At 39.5% G+C, this 18,694-nt stretch overlaps 1 protein-coding gene across 2 annotated transcripts in view; it reads right to left on the bottom strand.

Annotated features, from left to right (window-relative positions):
- Positions 1 to 15,543, bottom strand: part of UTP20 (UTP20 small subunit processome component) — a gene marked incomplete at its 5' end in the record, with an annotated part of 91,156 nt that extends 75,613 nt beyond the window's left edge. For both annotated transcript variants that reach the window (XM_079715022.1, XM_079715023.1), the window contains 12 exons: positions 2,187 to 2,365; positions 4,069 to 4,146; positions 5,730 to 5,864; positions 5,949 to 6,095; positions 6,658 to 6,813; positions 7,436 to 7,573; positions 8,245 to 8,326; positions 11,555 to 11,743; positions 12,199 to 12,331; positions 12,452 to 12,518; positions 14,516 to 14,596; positions 15,499 to 15,543. In XM_079715022.1, the coding sequence (XP_079571148.1) occupies positions 2,187 to 2,365; positions 4,069 to 4,146; positions 5,730 to 5,864; positions 5,949 to 6,095; positions 6,658 to 6,813; positions 7,436 to 7,573; positions 8,245 to 8,326; positions 11,555 to 11,743; positions 12,199 to 12,331; positions 12,452 to 12,518; positions 14,516 to 14,596; positions 15,499 to 15,543 (1,430 nt within the window). The remainder of the gene's footprint in view (positions 1 to 2,186; positions 2,366 to 4,068; positions 4,147 to 5,729; positions 5,865 to 5,948; positions 6,096 to 6,657; positions 6,814 to 7,435; positions 7,574 to 8,244; positions 8,327 to 11,554; positions 11,744 to 12,198; positions 12,332 to 12,451; positions 12,519 to 14,515; positions 14,597 to 15,498) is intronic.
- Between the last annotated feature and the right edge of the window lie 3,151 nt (positions 15,544 to 18,694).

Below are 18,694 nucleotides of genomic sequence, written 5' to 3'. Positions count from 1 at the left end.
ATTAGGGAAATGCAAATTAAAACCACAGTGAGATAGATATCACTATATCCTATCAGGCCGGCAAAAACAAAAAAACAGTGAAAATAACAAATACTGGCAAGGATGCAGAGAAACTGGATCACCCATACTGCTGCTGGGAACGTAAAATGGCACAGTCACTCTGGAAAACCATTTGGCAGTTTCTTATAAAACTGAACATGGGGCTTCCCTGGTGGCGCAGTGGTTAAGAGTCTGCCTGCCAATGCAGGGGACATGGGTTTGTGCCCCGGTCCGGGAAGATCCCACATGCCGTGGAGCGGCTGGGTCCATGAGCCATGGCCGCTGAGCCTGCGTGTCTGGAGCCTGTGCTCCGCAACGGGAGAGGCCGCAACAGTGAGAGGCCCGCCAAAAACTGAACATGAAAAATAAAACGAAGCAACAAACAAAACTACAACAACAACAAAAAACTGCAAAACAAAAACAAAAGCCCCAAAACTGAACATGCCCTTACCCTATAACCCAGTAAGTCCACTTTGGGGCATTTATCTCAGAGAAATGGAAAGCTGCGTACATGAATGTTTATAACAGCTTTATTCATACGAGCCAAAAACCAGGAATGACCTAGTTATTCCTTTCAACAAGTGAATGTTTAAACAGACGGCTACATCCATTACCATGGAATACTACTCAGGAATAGCACACAAAGACGCTCAACATAAAAAGGAGTGGATTACTGATGCACACAACAACTTAGATGGGTCTCAAGGGAATTATGTTGAGTGAAAAAAAGCTGTACTGCATAATTTATATAATATTCTTGAAATGACAAAATTGTAAAAATGGAGAATAAGACTAGTGGTTGCCAGCAGTTAGGGATGGAGTGGGGAGTGACAGGGTGAGTGTGGCTATTAAAAAGTAGCACGAGGGATCCCTGGTGGCGCAGTGGTTGGGAGTCTGCCTGCCGATGCAGGGGGCGTGGGTTCGTGCCCCAGTCCGGGAGGATCCCACGTGCCGCAGAGTGGCTGCGCCCGTGAGCCGTGGCTGCTGGGCCTGCGCGTACAGGGCCTGTGCTCCGCAGCGGGACAGGCCACAACAGTGAGAGGCCCGTGTACCGCAAAAAAAAAAAAAAAAGAAAAGAAAAAGAAAAAGTAGCACGAGAGATCCTTGCAGTGATGGTACAGCTCTGTATCTTGACTTTGGTGGTAGTTGTGAATAGACATGAGATAAAATTGCACAGAACTATATATCCATATACATACAAACACAGAGATGAGTGATGTAAAACTGGTAAATCTGAATAAGGTTGGTGGATTGTACCAATGTCAATTTTCTGGTTGTGATATTGCACTAAGCTTTTGTATTGGGTTGGCCAAAAAGTTCATTCAGGTTGTTCCGTAACATCGTGCGGGAAAACCCGAACGAACTTTTTGGCCTAGTCAAATAAGATGTTGCCACCAGGGGAAACTAAGTGAAACGTACATGGAAGCTCTCTGTCCTATTATAACCACACATGAATATACAATTGTTTTAAAATAAAAGGTTAAGAAAATTAATAGTGACCTCTTTCTTTCACTTACCACACTCTTGAAGTTAAATAACCTGTTTCTGTATCCTTTCACACGTGTTCCTATGCTTATATATACTTTTGGTTTTAACTTTGCAAAATGGGATCACGTACTCTTCTACAACTTGGTTTATTTATTTTTTAAAATTTATTTATCTATCTATTTTTGGCTGCACTGGGTCTTTGTTGCCGTGCGCGGGCTTTCTCTAGCTGCGGCAAGCGGGGGCTACTCTTCGTTGCGGTGTGCAGGCTTCTCTTGTTGCGGAGCACGGGCTCTAGGCATGCGGGCTTCAGCAGTTGTGGCATGTGGGCTCAGTAGCTGTGGCTCGCGGGCTCAGTAGTTGTAGCTCATGGGCTCTAGAGAGCAGGCTCAGTAGTTGTGGGCCACGGGCTTAGTTGTTCCACGGCATGTGGGATCTTCCCGGACCAGGGCTCGAACCTGTGTCCCCTGCATTGGCAGGTGGATTCTTAACCACTGTGCCACCAGGGAAGTCCTACAACTTGCTTTTTTCACATAACAATGTATCACGGACATCTTTCCAGTTAATACATGTAGATCTTCAGTTTTTACAGTATTCTGAATGCATTATTTTTAAATGCGTAATCCTACCAAGAATACAAGGAATAAAGACTTAGAACTTACCCCACTGTCTGTTCTGAGAAAAGCAGAGGGTACTTCTCAATCGCCATGGAGCCAGTGGTGGGAGGTGCTGCTTTGTTCAGAATGAGTTTGGCCAAAATGGCCAGAGCTTCATCTTTGCCTGCAGCGTCATCACTCAGGAAGCAATTCTCAATATACAAGAGAAAGCTGGGTAGAAAAAGCTAAAAATAAGAAAGAAAATCACATTTATTAACAACAGATATAAATTTCAGAACACCTAATGAAGAGAAGATTCTAACACTTCCACAGAGAAAAAAAGAGATCATAGATAAAGGCTCAGGAATTGTAATGACATCAGACCTCTGCAAAGGAACAGTGGAGGCCAGAAGACAATGGAGCAATGCCTGAAAAACTAAGGGAAAATGACAGAATCTAGAATGCTGTACCCAGCGTACTGGTAATGTAGTTTGAGGAGAGAATAAAGACACTTACAGATGCACTAAATCTCAAAATTTTACTTCCATTCAACCTTTCTCAGGAACCTCTGGAGAATGTGTTTCACCAAAATAAGAGGGGAAACTACAATAAGAGAAAGAGACACGGGACCCAGGAAACAGGAGAGAGGCAAGTCCTAGTATGACATCTGTGCAGTGGGCAGAGAAAGCAACCTGTTCAGACTTGAATGGCTCTAGGAGGGATGTCTCCTAAAAAGAAAATAGAAAAACAAAGAGCTGCCAAATGATCTGCCAGTTTGCCACGTGAAAGGCATTCTATGATGCTGTTGGCAGACTCACCAGCAATTTCAAGTTTTTAAAGAATGAGGCAATTGGTAACTTCAGGAAAAATGAAAGGGTATACAAAAAAGGAAATGTAATTATAAAATACTCCTTGATTATAGGGATTAAGTATTTAATGAATATGAATTCAACCAAAATTTATAATGTAACTTTGTTGAGCAGATGAGAAGCGTAAAAGAACCAGAAATCCACCTACCCAGGAGGAAGCCTAAAGATGAGGACTAAAACTAATGAGTCAAGGAAAAGTAGTATGTTCAGATGATTTTAAAATATAAAGTAAATACTAGAAAAAAATAGCTAAAAATCATTAGATGTGCTTGTTCCTGGTGAGGAAGATGGGAGTGGGAATGAAGTGAGTGCCTCTTAGCCCTGTGCAACGTTTTAAACAACATACATAGAGTACTCTGATAAAAATAAGTTTTTTAAAAAAAGATCACAGGGACCAGGGGAGACGGAAAAGATGCAGCTGCTAAGAAAACCAGAGAGAAATAAAGAGCCCTCACTGGGCAGGAAGCAACAGGGCTAGGACATGTATAAAGAAGTGTTTTTCTGAGACAAATGAAAATATATATTAAAGACTAAAGGGAAAAATGAGAGAAGAGATACAGAGATTTCCATGAAGTGTACTGTAGAATCACCAGTTAGAAAGAGTGGCAAATGTTTGATGAGGGTGAGGGACAAGGATAAAATAAACTCAGGATTTGGTGAGAAAGATTTCTACCTCATTCTATCAGGGAGCAATTCATTCTGTAGCAATGAAATGAATTCATAACCCTCCTCCAATGCAAACTGTTTCAGAAACTATTTTCTATGCTTCAAATTCACAGTTTAAGCTCCTTAAGCCATTTTTTTTTTCAAATTTATCACATGGTTCTATAACTTCCTAAAAGATTATTAAAAAAACAAATTGGTTACCTAGTATCATTTAAAATGCTTAGCATGCGGAATAAAGTTTCACATGTGACCTAGAACTGGAATATAACTGCTTTAAAAAAAAAATACATGAACTAAAACATCAAATACTTATTCTATTCCTTTCAAAAAACAAAATCATAGGATTTTTAAATTGATTATATTATCATGACAAATTTAAAACAAACAAATCCAAGACTTAATATCTCACTCACCTGCTCAAACTGCTTCATAGCAAACATGACTTCCGAAAAATCCAAAATTAAGCATCTTTCAAATCTGCTCTCAAAAATCTGTGGACCACAGGCAAAGAATAGTAATGTAAATACAAAGAGAGTACTTTCCCATTCCTGAAAATAAAAACATCTGAAACCTTCAAGGTCCTCTAAGTTGCAAGCAGGAAGTGTGGGATGCTTGATACAAGTTAAAATAGTCATGGAAGGCAAAAAGAACTGGATTGTTGAATTTGCCACTGTGCAGATGGACACACCAGGCGTGAGACACAGGCACTGGGCCTTCCTCCTCGGGAAAGAAGCTACTAGAGTAAAGGTACGGTGGGCACACTTCAACCAGTATTCTAAGTGCTCGGCCTTCTCAAAAGGGACTTACAAATGTGAAGGGCTGTGTTTCTAGTGATTGCCTAAGAGCTGCTCCATTCTTTCCCAGCTACAGAGAATTACAAAAGGGCAAGTAGCACGACTTTACACCTTCCTCTAAACTTTATACTGTTGCACTACATGAAGCTAGGAAGAACCTAACTGATCTATTTTCAATTCCACTTCCCTCCAATTCATCTTCTAAACTCACTAAAATGCCAATCTCATTAAATCATTTCCCTGCTTAACATTTTTCCAGGGCCCTCCACTACTTGGAGGATAAAATCCAACCTAACTTTTCAAAGCCAGGCAAAGCCTTGCTGATATACATCACACTTCATGTGTCCATGTGCCCAGCAACATAGATTTTTGAACATATTTTTGCCATTCTCTCTCCTAGAGTTTTTAACACCTTCTCTGACTGGCAGACTGCTATTTAACCATCAAGGACTATCCAAAATATTAGTCCTTTGAAAAGCTTTCTCTGTCCCTCAACCCCAGACAGAATTAACCTTTATGTTACGACGTGACATAAATAGATTGACTCAACAGATTTTAACTACATACTCCCAGGGCCCCACTTCACTAACAATAAAAAATCACAGGCAGGACTTCCCTGGTGGTGTAGTGGTTAAGAATCCGCCTGCCAATGCAGGGGACATGGGTTCGAGCCCTGGTCTGGGAAGATCCCACGTGCTGCAAGCAACTAAGCCCGTGTGCCACAACTACTGAGCCTGAGCTCTAGAGCCCGTGAGCCACAACTACTAAGCCCGTGTGCCACAACTACTGAAGCCTGCGTGCCTAGAGCCCGTGCTCCGCAACAAGAGAAGCCACCGCAATGAGAAGCCCGCGCACCGCAACAAAGAGTAGTCCCCGCTCGCCATAACTAGAGAAAGCCTGCGCGCCGTAACGAAGACCCAACGCAGCCAAAAATAAAAATTAATTAATTAATTAATTTTAAAAATAAATAATTTTTTTAAATCACAGGCAAAAATAAATAAATAAATAAAATAAAAGTGTCCACTCTGCAATATCTAGTCCATAGCCTGAACTTGGTTAAGTGAATATTTGTTTGCTGAATATCTGCTGAACAGATTTAGCTTTTATCACATTTCGTTTTGCTTATTTCCATTAAAGCACGCGATTCACATCTCCTTAACAAGATTATAAATTCCCTGAAGACAGAGCCTTTGCCAAGCTTCATTTATATTCCCCAGAAGGCTTACTCAACGCTAAACACAGTATTAACTACTCAGTTAATATTTGCAAAAGTCAATTACTTTTTCTATGGTTTCTTCGATGAGGGTCCCTGGCAAGGAAACATTTTCACCTAGGATCAAAGCAGAAATTACATCCAAGAGGGTTGCCCGGCAAGATGTGGAGAGATGGGCTATTTGTAACGTTTGAGACAATACCTGTAAAATAAAAGGAAAAACAATGCACACTTAGCAATCAGCCTCTAATGAATAGGCTCTAAGCAAATTAAGTTGGGAACTCACTTTACAAACGTCAACAGGTTTGGTTATCTTTGATCCATTTCCATGTTTTACAAGTATCAGATATGTTTCTAACAACCTTTTAAACTGTTCAGAACTTTCCCCACAGTTAGTCTTGGTTACTTTCGTATGTAGATCCAGGAGTGATTCCTGTAAACGAAGAATTTATAAGAAAGAATAATTACCAAAGATCAAACTCATCTGTTAATTTAATAACGAAAATATTGTGTGAAGCAGTTCAAATTTTCACATTCTTTTTCTGTGAAAGAAAAAGACACAGTTACTGGGAGTCACTGATGATAACCGCTAACATTTCTGAATGCACTGTTGTAAGTTCTTTACAAGTATTTCCTCATAATCCTCACTGGCAGGGAATACTATTATCCCCATTTCCCAGATGGAAAAACTAAGGACCAGAGACTTAAGTTTTCCCAAGTCACACTAGCAGTAAGTGACAAAGCCAGGATTCAAACAGAGGCCTCAAGCTCCAAAGCCTGTGCTCTTAACCACTATGCTCTACTGCATCTCAAGCTATCAAAGCAAGTAAAAATAGTACAGGGGACAGAGGTAAAGGAAAATCCTAGTAAGTATATAAAAATATGATGACAACAATTATAAAATACAATATCCAGGAGTGATCTGCTTAATTAAGAACAACAATCAACTCTTAAGACTCCTAATTACACACAAATACTTAAAAATCAGAACTCACTTGCAAACATTCAAAAAATATACCAAAATGTTCTTTGTAGATGTAGAACGCTGTGGATTTGACCATGTTTTTGAGTGTTTCTCCAACTAAAATCCATGGAAGTTGAGTTTCTGTTTCAGTAACTGGTCCTAGCTTTTGCAAAATTAGCTTCACTGCCTGTGGGAATCCAAGAATCATGAAAATGAACATGCACACTCTTATTCTCAAGTATTACATTGGTATTTCCCTCTCTGATTATTCCCCACTCTGCTCAAGCTACCTTAAAATCTGATCCAGGATAATCAAGGATATGGCAGCTCTGATGGTTAACTGCGTGTCCCAGAAGAAATTTCCAAACTACGATGGGGAATTTTATCACACAATATCCCCCAGTCCTCCATCGATCAAGTTATGTCACCTTCTAGCATCCAGGATGAAGAGAGCAGTGATTTAAAAAATTTTTTGATTGACAGATTGATTTTTTGGCCATGCTGCATGGCAAGTGAGATCTTAGTTCCCCAACCAGGGATTAAACCCATGCCCCCTGCAGTGGAAGCGCAGAGTCTTAACCACTGGACCACCAGGGAAGTCCCGAGCAGTGATTTTTTTTTTAAATGAAAAATACCTAATGACCCAGGGCCTACAGTAGGTAAGCATTGTTTTTAAAGCCCTAATGCGCCCCATTGAATGTTTTCTATTTATTCTAGGCAATCCTCTCTCCATGTCGTCTGTGTAAACCTTAACTATTTTCTTTTAATCCCTTTCACATAGATTCAAGGAACTCCTCCCAGTTATTTACCGTCTCTGTACAGGAGTGAAACATATTTCTAACTCCTTTGCACATTTCAAAGAGCAACTGTCCAACTCCTTCTACTTTTTCCGGATGTTCGTCAAGATCAAGAAACATTAAATTGAAAAGTGCATTTTTATCAGAAACCTAAAACACAAAATGCAAATGGAAAACTGTATTTACAACATAAACATATCCTAATGAATAATTATGATTTGCTATTCTAAAGATTCATATTTAAACGTAATTAGGATAAAAATTCTAAAAGGAATAGTGACACTTGCAATGATTTCAAACTGTTGCAAGAGTATATTATCACTTGTAATGTCACACAAAAGAGTGATTAATTCATTGGTATAACATGAAGGTATGTACCAAGAAAAACTACATAAGGCAACATTCTATCTTTTAAAGTAAATAGTATGCTTATATTTTATGAGTATAAAAGAAATTTAATAGCAATGTTTTTGTTTTATTACAAAAACTCTATTAAAAACAAACACAAATGACACTATACTATCAGTTCCTTCCAGGAAATTTTTATAAAAATTTCTGTTAATCTCACTGTTCATGCATAGACTGACTTGAATTAGAGAAATATATATATATACACTAAGTAAGAATAAAAGAGTAACCCCAATTATTTCACATTAGTAAGCAAAAACCACCTTATGGTGAGATAAACTCAAAACAGTAACAGGTTTCTCTTTATATAAAAAATATTAGTCCATAATAACTATATTATAAAAGATATCTGCTTCCGTTCATCAGATTCTTGAGGATTAATGAGCAATAAACACATAAATGATCAAACTAACCTTTCTCATCAAAAAAGTAAAGCTTTCAGCAGCAAAATTTCTTATATGTAGTTTTCTATGAGCCAGGAGTGTACTATACATGCTATAAATGAGAAAATAAGACATGTTTAATTAATCATCATTTTAATAAAGATGTACTACATGTTAACTATATGCCCAACACTGTGCAAGGTATGCAAGAAAGATGTAGCAGCTATAATAACACAGACGTTTAAAATCTCATTCGATTACCACGATACCCACATGTCAAACAGAAGACTGAAGGTCATAGACATTAAAGAATCCTAGGATTGGTGGCACTGGTCATATAGGAAAGACTATGAAAAGATGAAACTTGTAGTGATCCCTGAATGACAGGAAGAATCCAGGTGGGGACTGGAGACCAAAGATCAAAGCAAGAGCAAACACGGGGTGGGCAGAAGTGATCACAGTCAAGGGATAACAGAGAGGGACTTCCCTGGTGGCGCAGTGGTTAAGAATCCACCTGCCAATGCAGGGGACACGGGTTCGAGCCCTGGTCCGGGAAGATCCCACATGCCGCAGAGCAACTAAGCCCGTGTGCCACAACTACTGAGCCTGCACTCTAGAGCCCACCAGCCACAACTACTGAGCCCACGTGCCACAACTACTCAGACCCGCGCCTAGAGCCTGTGCTCTGCAACAAGAGAAGCACCGCAAGGAGAAGCCCAGGTATCACACTGAAGAGTAGCCCCTGCCCGCCACAACTAGAGAAAGCTCATGCACGGCAACGAAGACCCAACACAGTCAAAAATAAATTAATTAATTAATTTAAAAAAAAGAGAGAGAGATATCAGAGAGGCTCGTCTGTCTAAAGGAAGGATGATATGGGTGGGGAAGGCAGCTCCAGATAAAGGTGCTCGGGTCAACAGGTGGCTCTGAACACTAAGCAAAGGAGTGGGGACTCTAGCTTACATTTAAGTAAGCACTTACTATGTTACTTCATCTAATCAGCACAACGACTCTGTGGGGTAGGAACTATTATCCCTATCCTATAGATAACGAAATAGGGGCAGAAAGGCTACGCAACATACTCAAGGTCATACAGCCATGCAGCTATAACTAAATAATGACTCATATAATCACATTGTTTAAACTGGTCTCCCAAATGAGAGAAGAGCATGGAATACATCTCTCATATTTCTGCCATATCTCCAGCCCCTAATTGTTCCTTGGTCATAGCAGGTACTAATAAGTGTTGGCTGAATAAGAAATGAATAGTTTCAGAAAGAGAAATTGGGCACCAGTATAGGGTGATATAAAGGAAGAAAGAAGAGGCTGGCAGTCCAACTAGGGAGTTATTCAAGTCATAAAAGCTTGGGCAAACAAGGGCATGACAGAGGGCCAGTGGCAGAGGGAAATGGTAATGGATGAACCCAAGAGACATTTCAAGAGTCCCTGCAATGAAACCAAAGACCTTATAGTATCCCCAAGGCCCGTTATGGCCAGGCCCCCTACTACCACATCTCTGACATCACCTGATTACTCTCCCCCCATACACGCTGCTGCACCACCCAGGCTTCCTCACTGTTCCTCGCTCATGCAAGCCCCATGCCCAAGATGTTCTCCCCCTGATAAAATGTAAACTTCTTAAGGGGGATTTTTATCTGGTTTATTTGTGAGTACGTCTCAAGCCTGATACACAGTGTACAATAAGTAGTCACTGGATTGAGTACGTGAATAGCAGAATCAAGAAAATGTGAAGTGTTTGAAGACAACTGGGTCAAAGATGCCTCTAAGTGGCCAAATCTCAGTGATGGGAAGAGTGATGGTATCACCGTTAGAAACTGGGCGACCAAACAAAGCCTGGCATTGAGTACATATTTACTGAACACACAAATGAATGAGAAGAGCTGGCTTGAACAGGAATGTGCAGACTTTGATTTCAACAACAGTCAAGTGAAACAGTCAAGATGTCATACAGAAAGCAAACAAATTTATAACTGGAGAGCCTGACTCAGGAGATATAAAAGTAACAGCAGAAGTCATGAAATCAAAAAAACTATATATCCCCCAAGATCTTGCTGGTCTTTAATGAAGTAATCTCGGTAGATTTTACCAAAATCTTCATAGAGAACTAGTAAAGGTCAGAAAAATAGTTCTTTCTCATTCCGTGTTCAAAGAAGGGTAGAGTGAAGGGAGGTGGTACACAAACAAAATCGACAGTCCTATCCCATATCCATACTTATACTGGGTTGGGGTAAAAGGTTAATCTTACGTGTTCCTGTGCCAATTGAAGTATGTAGAAGTAATCAGGACGCCAAGTAGAAAATTCCATTAAGTCCCAGATTGAAATAGATTACAAACAATCTTTGCCTTAGTTTAAACAAAAAGCTGGTACAGAATTCATTCTCTTTCCCTGTCCACACTTACTTACAAATACTGAGTGTCTCTTTTGTCTTAATCAGTATTTTAGGGGCTAGGAAAATGCAAATATTTAACATGGGGTTCTTGAAGAGTTTATAGGTTTGCAGAGGACACCATTACATTAGAACAAATGATTATAACAGAAGCCATGTGACATAAGTGGTAGAGAATGCCAGACGTGTTCAGAGTACAAAGCTCTGATTTCTGGACAAGGTGCCCGGGCATGTATATGGAAGCTATGGATTCAAGTCAGGCTTTGATAGTGGGGGGTCTGATTTCAATAGCTGGAGATAAGAGAAGGTCAGGTCAATGCAGACTGATGGAACAGACTATGGACCACTTTGGCTGGAGAACCAACTTTTTATAAGGAAATAATTAGAGACTGAGCTTGAAAGGAAGTTTGGCGTCAGACTGAAGACAGGGAAAAGGCAATTAAAGAACGTATTAAAGTTAGGTAGCCATGTCAGCGGGTGCAAGTGACAGGTATTATGCGTGTTTTCATTAAATACAGATGGGAGTCAGAAAGTCTCTGCTGGTTGTCAGTATCAATAAAAACTGCCCTTGACCAAAAAATTAAAAATTAAAAACTTAAATGCTAAAAAATATCATTGTAGAAGAGGATCATTCTACTTAGGGGCTTCAAGCACACAGTTGTTTCCCCAGAGGCAATCTTGACTATTCGATATATGTATATTGCTTTTGCTTTCAAAACTGATGCAGATGGGGAGCAGAACTGACTGCAAATGGGCATGAGAAATCTCTTGGAGATGATGGAAATGTTCTTAAACTGGATTGTGGTGATGGTTGCATAACTTTATAAATTTACTAAACAGCACTGAATCATATATAAAATAAAATAAAATTTTAAAGCAAAAAAAAGAAGAAGAAGAAAAGAAAAACCCATGTGAGAGAGAGAAATGGTCACCTGTATATATTGGACATGTCCTTCACCATTAGTCTCCACAGGTACTTGTACAGATAGGACAGTGAGGTGAAAGCCCATTCTAACAACTCCGTGTCCTGAGTCTCCAGGATTGAAGTGATAGTCAGGAAAAAATCCTGAAAATGGGGATAGAAGTCCGTCTGCAGATCTCGTGCCAACTGTACAACTAAACTGGATGAAAAAAATAAGGAGAGGTAACTGATTCTGATACATGTAGATCAAAAACCAAATACTACAAATCTGTTTCACAAATGACAACCTATCGCCTATGATGAAAGGATTAATTAAAGCTACTAAACCAAGTCTCAAGAGAGGTATAAAATTTTTCACGTTTTAAGAGTTGAGCAAAGAAATCAGGCTAGAGCTTGTACCTTCCATCACAAGTTATAGTCAATCATTCCTATAGTGTCAAAGAAAAATCAGGTTCTTGTAAAAGTATAAAAAGCAAAAAAGTATACCCCTAAGATTCTGCTTTACAGTAATGTACTAATATTTTCATCTAACAAAAAAAGGTAAATTCTTGTTTCTAAATTACAAACACCAGATCTAAAGCATATGTAGCTATAAAACAACCTTTCTTAAAATTCAGATAAATGTTGTTGCCTTTCTTTCAACATGCTACTTACTCCAAAAGGGGTTGATAGGCATAACTGTTCTTGACTTGCAGGTGAGTCTTCAAACTCTGAACTATCTCATTTTGATGATAGACTAGCTGATTGAAAGACTGGCATTTGTGAATAACTTCTTTGTAAAATTTCCCTGGGTGGGGGGTAAAAAAAAAGAATAAGTTCTGCTTTTCCATCACACCAATATTTAGCTGTTTTGACCATATATAGTACAAATGATGGGTGAATAAAATAGAAATAAAATAGAAAATACCAAAGTGCTCCGTAAGGTTCAGTTCTCTCCACTTCAGTAGACCCTCAAAAAAGTAGGTTTCAACTTCCTGCCAAGATTAAAGCAGTTCATTAATCAGACAACTCAAAGAAAAACTATAATCAAAGTAAATAAGAATAATGATATATTAATACCTTAAGACAGTGATGATAGTCAAGAGTTGAAAAACTCCTCTTAGTTTTTTTTTTTAAACAGGGCATTAACTAACACATCTAAAAAAGCAATCAGGTGTAAAATATGGGCAGAAGATTTAAAACTATGTAATAGTCACACTAAAAAAATTTTTTTTTCTGTTTTTCACAATTTTAGGCCAAGAAAAATGTTGACTCTTACAGTTCTTTCATTCTGCTTTTGGAAATATGAATTGCTACAACCTTATAGACAAGTAATCTGGCATTTCTATTAAAATAAAAAACAGGTATGTCCTTTGATCCAGCAATTCCCTTTTTGGAGATATTTCTTATAAAATTTGTAAATATACAAGTATAAAGACATTCATTCAGCTTTATTGTAGTGGGGGGGGACATAAAAAAGCCTAAATATCCAACAAAAGGAAAATGGTTGGTATACATATTATGGTCTCTACATAATAAGGTATATTATGTGGCTATTAAAAAGAATTATATCTATTATTAAATTACAAGGATGTTGATAGTATACTTTCAAAGTGAGAAAAGCAAGTTTCATAGTGAAGTAAATGGTAGGAACCAATTTTTCTTAAAAAAAAAAAAAAAAAAAAAGACCTCTATAAGTGTTTGCACATATTTATATGAGAGAAAAGTTCTTACTTAGATGACTACCGAATCATCACAACTGGTTACCCTGACTCCAGAGCAACTGGTTGTTCTTTCCTCCACATTAAAGCCAGAGAGAGATCTAAACTTTACAACTGATCATGTCACACATTCCCCTGCCTTATAATCCTAGAATGACTTCCCATAGCTTCAGGATAAATCCAAACTTAGCTTGACATATGAAGCCCTTCATGGTCCTTGATTATCTCTTCAGCTTTATCTCTCACCAGCTACCCCCTTCGCCCATCTGCAGTCACCATCAACATAAACAAACATCCCACATGCAATTATAAGCATACTGAAATGCTTTGGCGTTTCTTGAATGTGACATGCTCTCTTTAGCCTCTGTTCCTTTATAAAGGCTTCTTCCTCAGCCTGAAACAGCCTTTCCTGTTCTCTTTGCCATGCTAAAACCTATACAAACAAGACTCAACTCAGCTATCACCTTGTCTACTTCACCTTTCTGGACACCTCACCTTACACCCTCACAGAATCTAGGTTAGGATCACTTCATGGTGAGTTCTCAAAGCATTATGTGCCTACCTAGATAACATCATTAACACACTGAATTCACATACTGGAGACAAGGCATTCAAAGAGATAGTGAGCGGAGTCTGACTAGAGTCAAGTGAAAAACAGTAAAAACTGACCTTGAATCCCTAATTTAAAGGCATGTTATACAGGACCTTAAAAGGCTGACAGAGAAATAATGACTTGATGCAGCGAAAACAAGATTTTTGAGTAGAGGTGTGACTGAGTTACAGCATGGTTAGAACTGGAAAAAATTATGTGGTTTAGCTCCCCCATGTTTTTTAATAAAGGAGGAAACTGAGCCCCAGGAAAGTGACTTGCTCAAAACCTCTTTAAAATTGTAGTTTCAGGAATACGAATCTGTAGCAGTGCTCGGAATGCACATGGGAAGGGAGTGGTTGGAATCAGAAGCCACCTGAGAATCAAGTAAATTTTCTAACACCACATCACCCAATAGAACTTTCAGCAATGATGGAAAATGTTCCATATCTGCACTTGGTCAGTATGGTAGCAACTAGCCACATATGGCTACTGAGCATTAGAATTTTTAATTTACTTTACTTTAAATCTAATTTGTTATGTGTGGCTACTGTTTGAGACAGCACAGGTCTAATGCATTTCATGTTCATAAAAGAATGGCTTGAGAAACAATTCACTTCAAAGAGAATCTAAAAATCCAACTATGAATACTTGAAGATCAGCTCATTTAACATTCTCTTACCTCATCATAGCTTGCAGTTCTATCAATCCGGTGAATAATATCGATATTCACATTTCCCAATCGTTCAGCAAACGTAAGAAACTGTGGGGGAGAAGTATATTTACAACACATCCACATTTTATACTTATCATATCTTGAATATCTGTTTGAGTGCTGTATAAAAATCATATGTGGACAATGTCCTTGTGGCAGTATAAAGTTTAAAGGTTCAATGTGCCTCCTTACGTTCTATCATTAGAAATAATGTTATGCTTCGCTTACAATTTCAGAGTTGTATTTTCAATCAATCGTAAAATATATAACTGAGTTTTACAACTAGAAGTAGACATCACTGATAAATCACAAAAGTTAATTTTAAAAACAAACTGAAAGACAAATGCACTGCACTACTGTACGAAGATAATGAAATATTTCTATGGATATATTTGCAAAATGTCATTTCAAACAAAATTTCCATGCTAGACTGATGGATTGACCTAGGTAAAAGCTAGCAACGTGGCCTCGCCAGATCTACTGCTAGGTTTCATACCCTGCTGCAGGTACAGGATCTGGCTAAGTCGTGGCAACAACAGTGTTTTTAAACATATACAGACCTACGGCTGTAGAGTAACAAAGAAACCCTCAAGGAGCAAACCGGGAAAGTGGTTAGTAGCCAGTAGCTGGAAATCACTCACCTCCTCCCACCGGCCCGCCCCCCATTCGGTCTTCAAGGATAAAAGAGCAGGAAAGAATTCCTAAACAGTTAGTTTGTGACACTGAATTTAACTCTGGCCTGAAGAGAAGTCTCAGCCAGGCCAGACGCCACAAAACATGGGCGAAATCTGCAGTTGAAGCTTCCTTCCCCATCCCATATTTACTACACCCGGAGAGAGAGAGGCTCTTTTGCTAGAGCCTCCGGACAAATGACTTCCCCTCGGCCCAGAGCACTGTAGCCCCGGGAGTCCCGCTCAGAACTAGTCCCACGGCCAAGTTTCTTCACTCACCCGGTAAGTGTTCTCGATCTTGTGAGAAACTGGCTTTGGCTTCATGGTTGCAGAGGGGCGGCGGCCCGCGAGGATCTCGGGAGGAGTTGAAGGGATGCCACTGACTGCAGACAAGGGAAACTGGCTCCCACACTTGCACTCCCACGTACTCAGACTCTTTCTCACGTGCGGCTTGAGCCCCTGGGCGCCGCCATGTTGGAGACGGGTAGCCGGCTGAGCGGGTCACGTGGGCGGAAGAAGCGGACGGAGCAGGCGCGCCCGCCCCCTGCGGCCGGCTGGAAGCTGGGAGGCTCTGGCTGAGTGGGTATGTGGGCGCGGCGTTTTTTGAACTCTCTTCAGTAAAGGTTTATAAGAAAAATGTGTATTTTTATCATAAAAGAAAACATGCCTGTCATCATTAACAGCCAACAGCTACTACCTCTCACTGTGTATACTGCACCAGGCAAAGTTCTTTACATTCATAATTTCACAGTAAAGCGCATTGTGAATGTTGCATGACTACAGATGAGGTACATATTTCTAAGTCCCTTTGGCATACGGAGAAAGCAAGGATGTGCAGCCGGTAAGTGGCAGTCTGGCAGAGGTCACTGAGTTCCAATGTCTGATATTCTTTTTTTTTTTTAACATCTTTATTGGAGTATAATTGCTTTACAATGGTGTGTTAGTTTCTACTTTATAACAAAGTGAACCAGTTATACATATGTTCCCATATCTTCCCTCTTGCGTCTCCCTCCCTCCTACCCTCCCTATCCCACCCCTGCAATGTCTGATATTCTTAACCGCTATTTTTCCATTTAAAATTGGAAAGGACTTTTAAAGAAAACTCATGGTTTCATGCACAACCAGTTAACGTTTTGGTATTTTCCTACCATTCTTATGTCCTGTTAAGCGTAATTATACAAACAGGGGTGTGTGTGTGTGTGTGTGTGTGTGTGTGTGTGTGTGTGTGTGTGTGTGTGTGTGTATGTTTTTTCACTTACTCATTCAACAAATATTTCTTGACAGTCTGCTATGGGCCAGGCTCTGTTCTGTGAGCTGAAAAAGAGACTAATAATATTAATAATAATTTTGTTTGGAAATGTTCAGTCTGAGGTGCTTACATCTTAGATAGCCAAGAAGAGATATTCAGTAGACAAATTGAATATATTCCTGCCTAGACCTCAGTGTAGAGGTCAGGGCTGGAGGTGTGACTTAAATACACTTTACAGAAAGTGTGAAGTTATTTAAAGCCATGGAACCGGATGAGATGTTTTAGGGAGAGAGTGATGAAAAGGAGGACAAAGAAGAGAAGAGGACCCAAGTTGAACGTTGGAATGCTCCAACATTTAGCAGTGACCAGAAAGGTTACTGGGAAAGAGAGCCAGTGAGGTAGTAACAGACTAGTCCTAGCCTGGAAGCAGAGCCAGTGGCCAACTATTGTGAAAACTGAGGAGAGAGAAGTAGCTGCTGAACCTGACAAGGTGATGGTCACTGATGACCTTGACAAGTATGGTCCGGTGTAGAGGAAAGGAAGCAAAATATGTATGGATTGAGGAGGGAATCAGGTGAAGAAGTAAAGTAGATAAAACACTTTCATATTGTTATTGGCATTACAACATCAATGTTTTTATGTTATCACAGGGTTGCTGTAAATATTTTTAATGGATTCATAGCATTTATGGATTTTATTTTTTAATAATAAAATATAGAAGTGCCCAATGTTTGACTGGCTTCCAGTAAGCTAATTGGCTTTTTTTCTTTTTTTTCCCTTAGGTGGTTCTTCACCTTGTTGGGTCACAGAGCCTTCAAGGAGTCTAAGAAAGCTGTAGACCTTCTCTTCAGAAAAATACTAATAAGCTCATTCACACTAAAATGTAGATGATTTCAAAGAGAAGTCTGCAGTTACCTGAGGGTAAGAGCCCCTACTCTAAGCAATGTTCCCAACCTATTGCTAAAATTACCCCCAGATAATTGTGTCCTTTTGCTTCTCTGTTATTTATTTTTGGTAATGGAGTTAGTGGGACAATAAGGAGTAGAGAGAAACATGAAAATCAAAAAACTGACACAAGTTATATATTGCATTGTTACTCATTATATGATCCGTATAATATCGACAGCTCTGGTTGAACAATTTATCAATACAACATGGTGGTTAAGAGCATAGATGCTAGAACCAGATTGCCTGGGTTTGAATCCTACCTCTGCCATTTATTACTGGTGTAGTCTTGGGGAAGTTACTTACCCTCTCTGAGCCTCAATTCCTTTTATGTAAAATGGAGCTAATGAAAGCACCTACCTTATAGGGCGTTGCTGTGCAGAGTAAAGAAGCTAATGGATGAAAGGTGCCAGGTACCATAACTGTACAACCTTTGACAAGTTACCTAACCTTCCTGAGACCCAACTTCCTGATCTATTAAAAGGAAGTCATAATAATACCAGTTTTTCAAGGAATTGTATTGGCACACAGAGAATGGTATAAATGTTTGTTGAATGGATAAGTAGTCTACTGTCCGGCTACCTGACAAGGTCCTTAAGGGAAGAAACCATGTACTTTTTCAACTTCGTATCACCAGTGTATCCCGTGAACTTAAGAGTTTAATGAATGTTTGTTGAATTAACAAAGCCTACAGTACTTTGTTTGACCGTGACAAACTCAAGACTAATGTAACTCCTGCACTGGATGCGGGTTGTGCCACAGGATTTTTAAGGTTTCTCCCAAAGCTGTTTCTGAGGTTCTGTGGAATATCCAAAGCAGCCATGAAAAACACCACTGTTTACTTATGAGTCTTCTTGCCCCCCAGCTTTTGCCCTCCATGCCAAGGCCTTAAACACCCCTTGCAATCCTCTGTTTCTTTTTACCACAATGGTTCTGCCTGCCGCATCCATTCCAGCTAGTTCACTTAGACACATAATTCTTTCGTTCCTTCCTTCTTAAGCTTGATTAGGAAGTTTTGCTTTTTAATCTTTGTTTCCTTAGTGCACGCTCTAATTTAAAGCCCAAGGGACTACAAGAACACATGAGAAGTTTGCCTAGCCTAGTCATGGAAGTCTTCTAGCTGGAGGTGACGTCTAAGCTGAGATCTGGAAGATGGATAGAAGAAAACCAGGCAGGGGAGGAGCATGGATACAAATGGTGTTATCTAGGTAGAGGGAACAAGGGAAGGAGCAGTATATGCAAGGGTTCAAAGTAGTCAAATACACATTTGGTTATTTTTAG

This window comes from Hyperoodon ampullatus (assembly GCF_949752795.1).
Source record: "Hyperoodon ampullatus genome assembly, chromosome: 11".
Classification (NCBI taxonomy): domain Eukaryota; kingdom Metazoa; phylum Chordata; class Mammalia; order Artiodactyla; family Ziphiidae; genus Hyperoodon; species Hyperoodon ampullatus.
The sequence above is the reverse complement of the archived record's forward strand: the minus strand, read 5'-3'. Positions and strand labels throughout refer to the sequence as shown.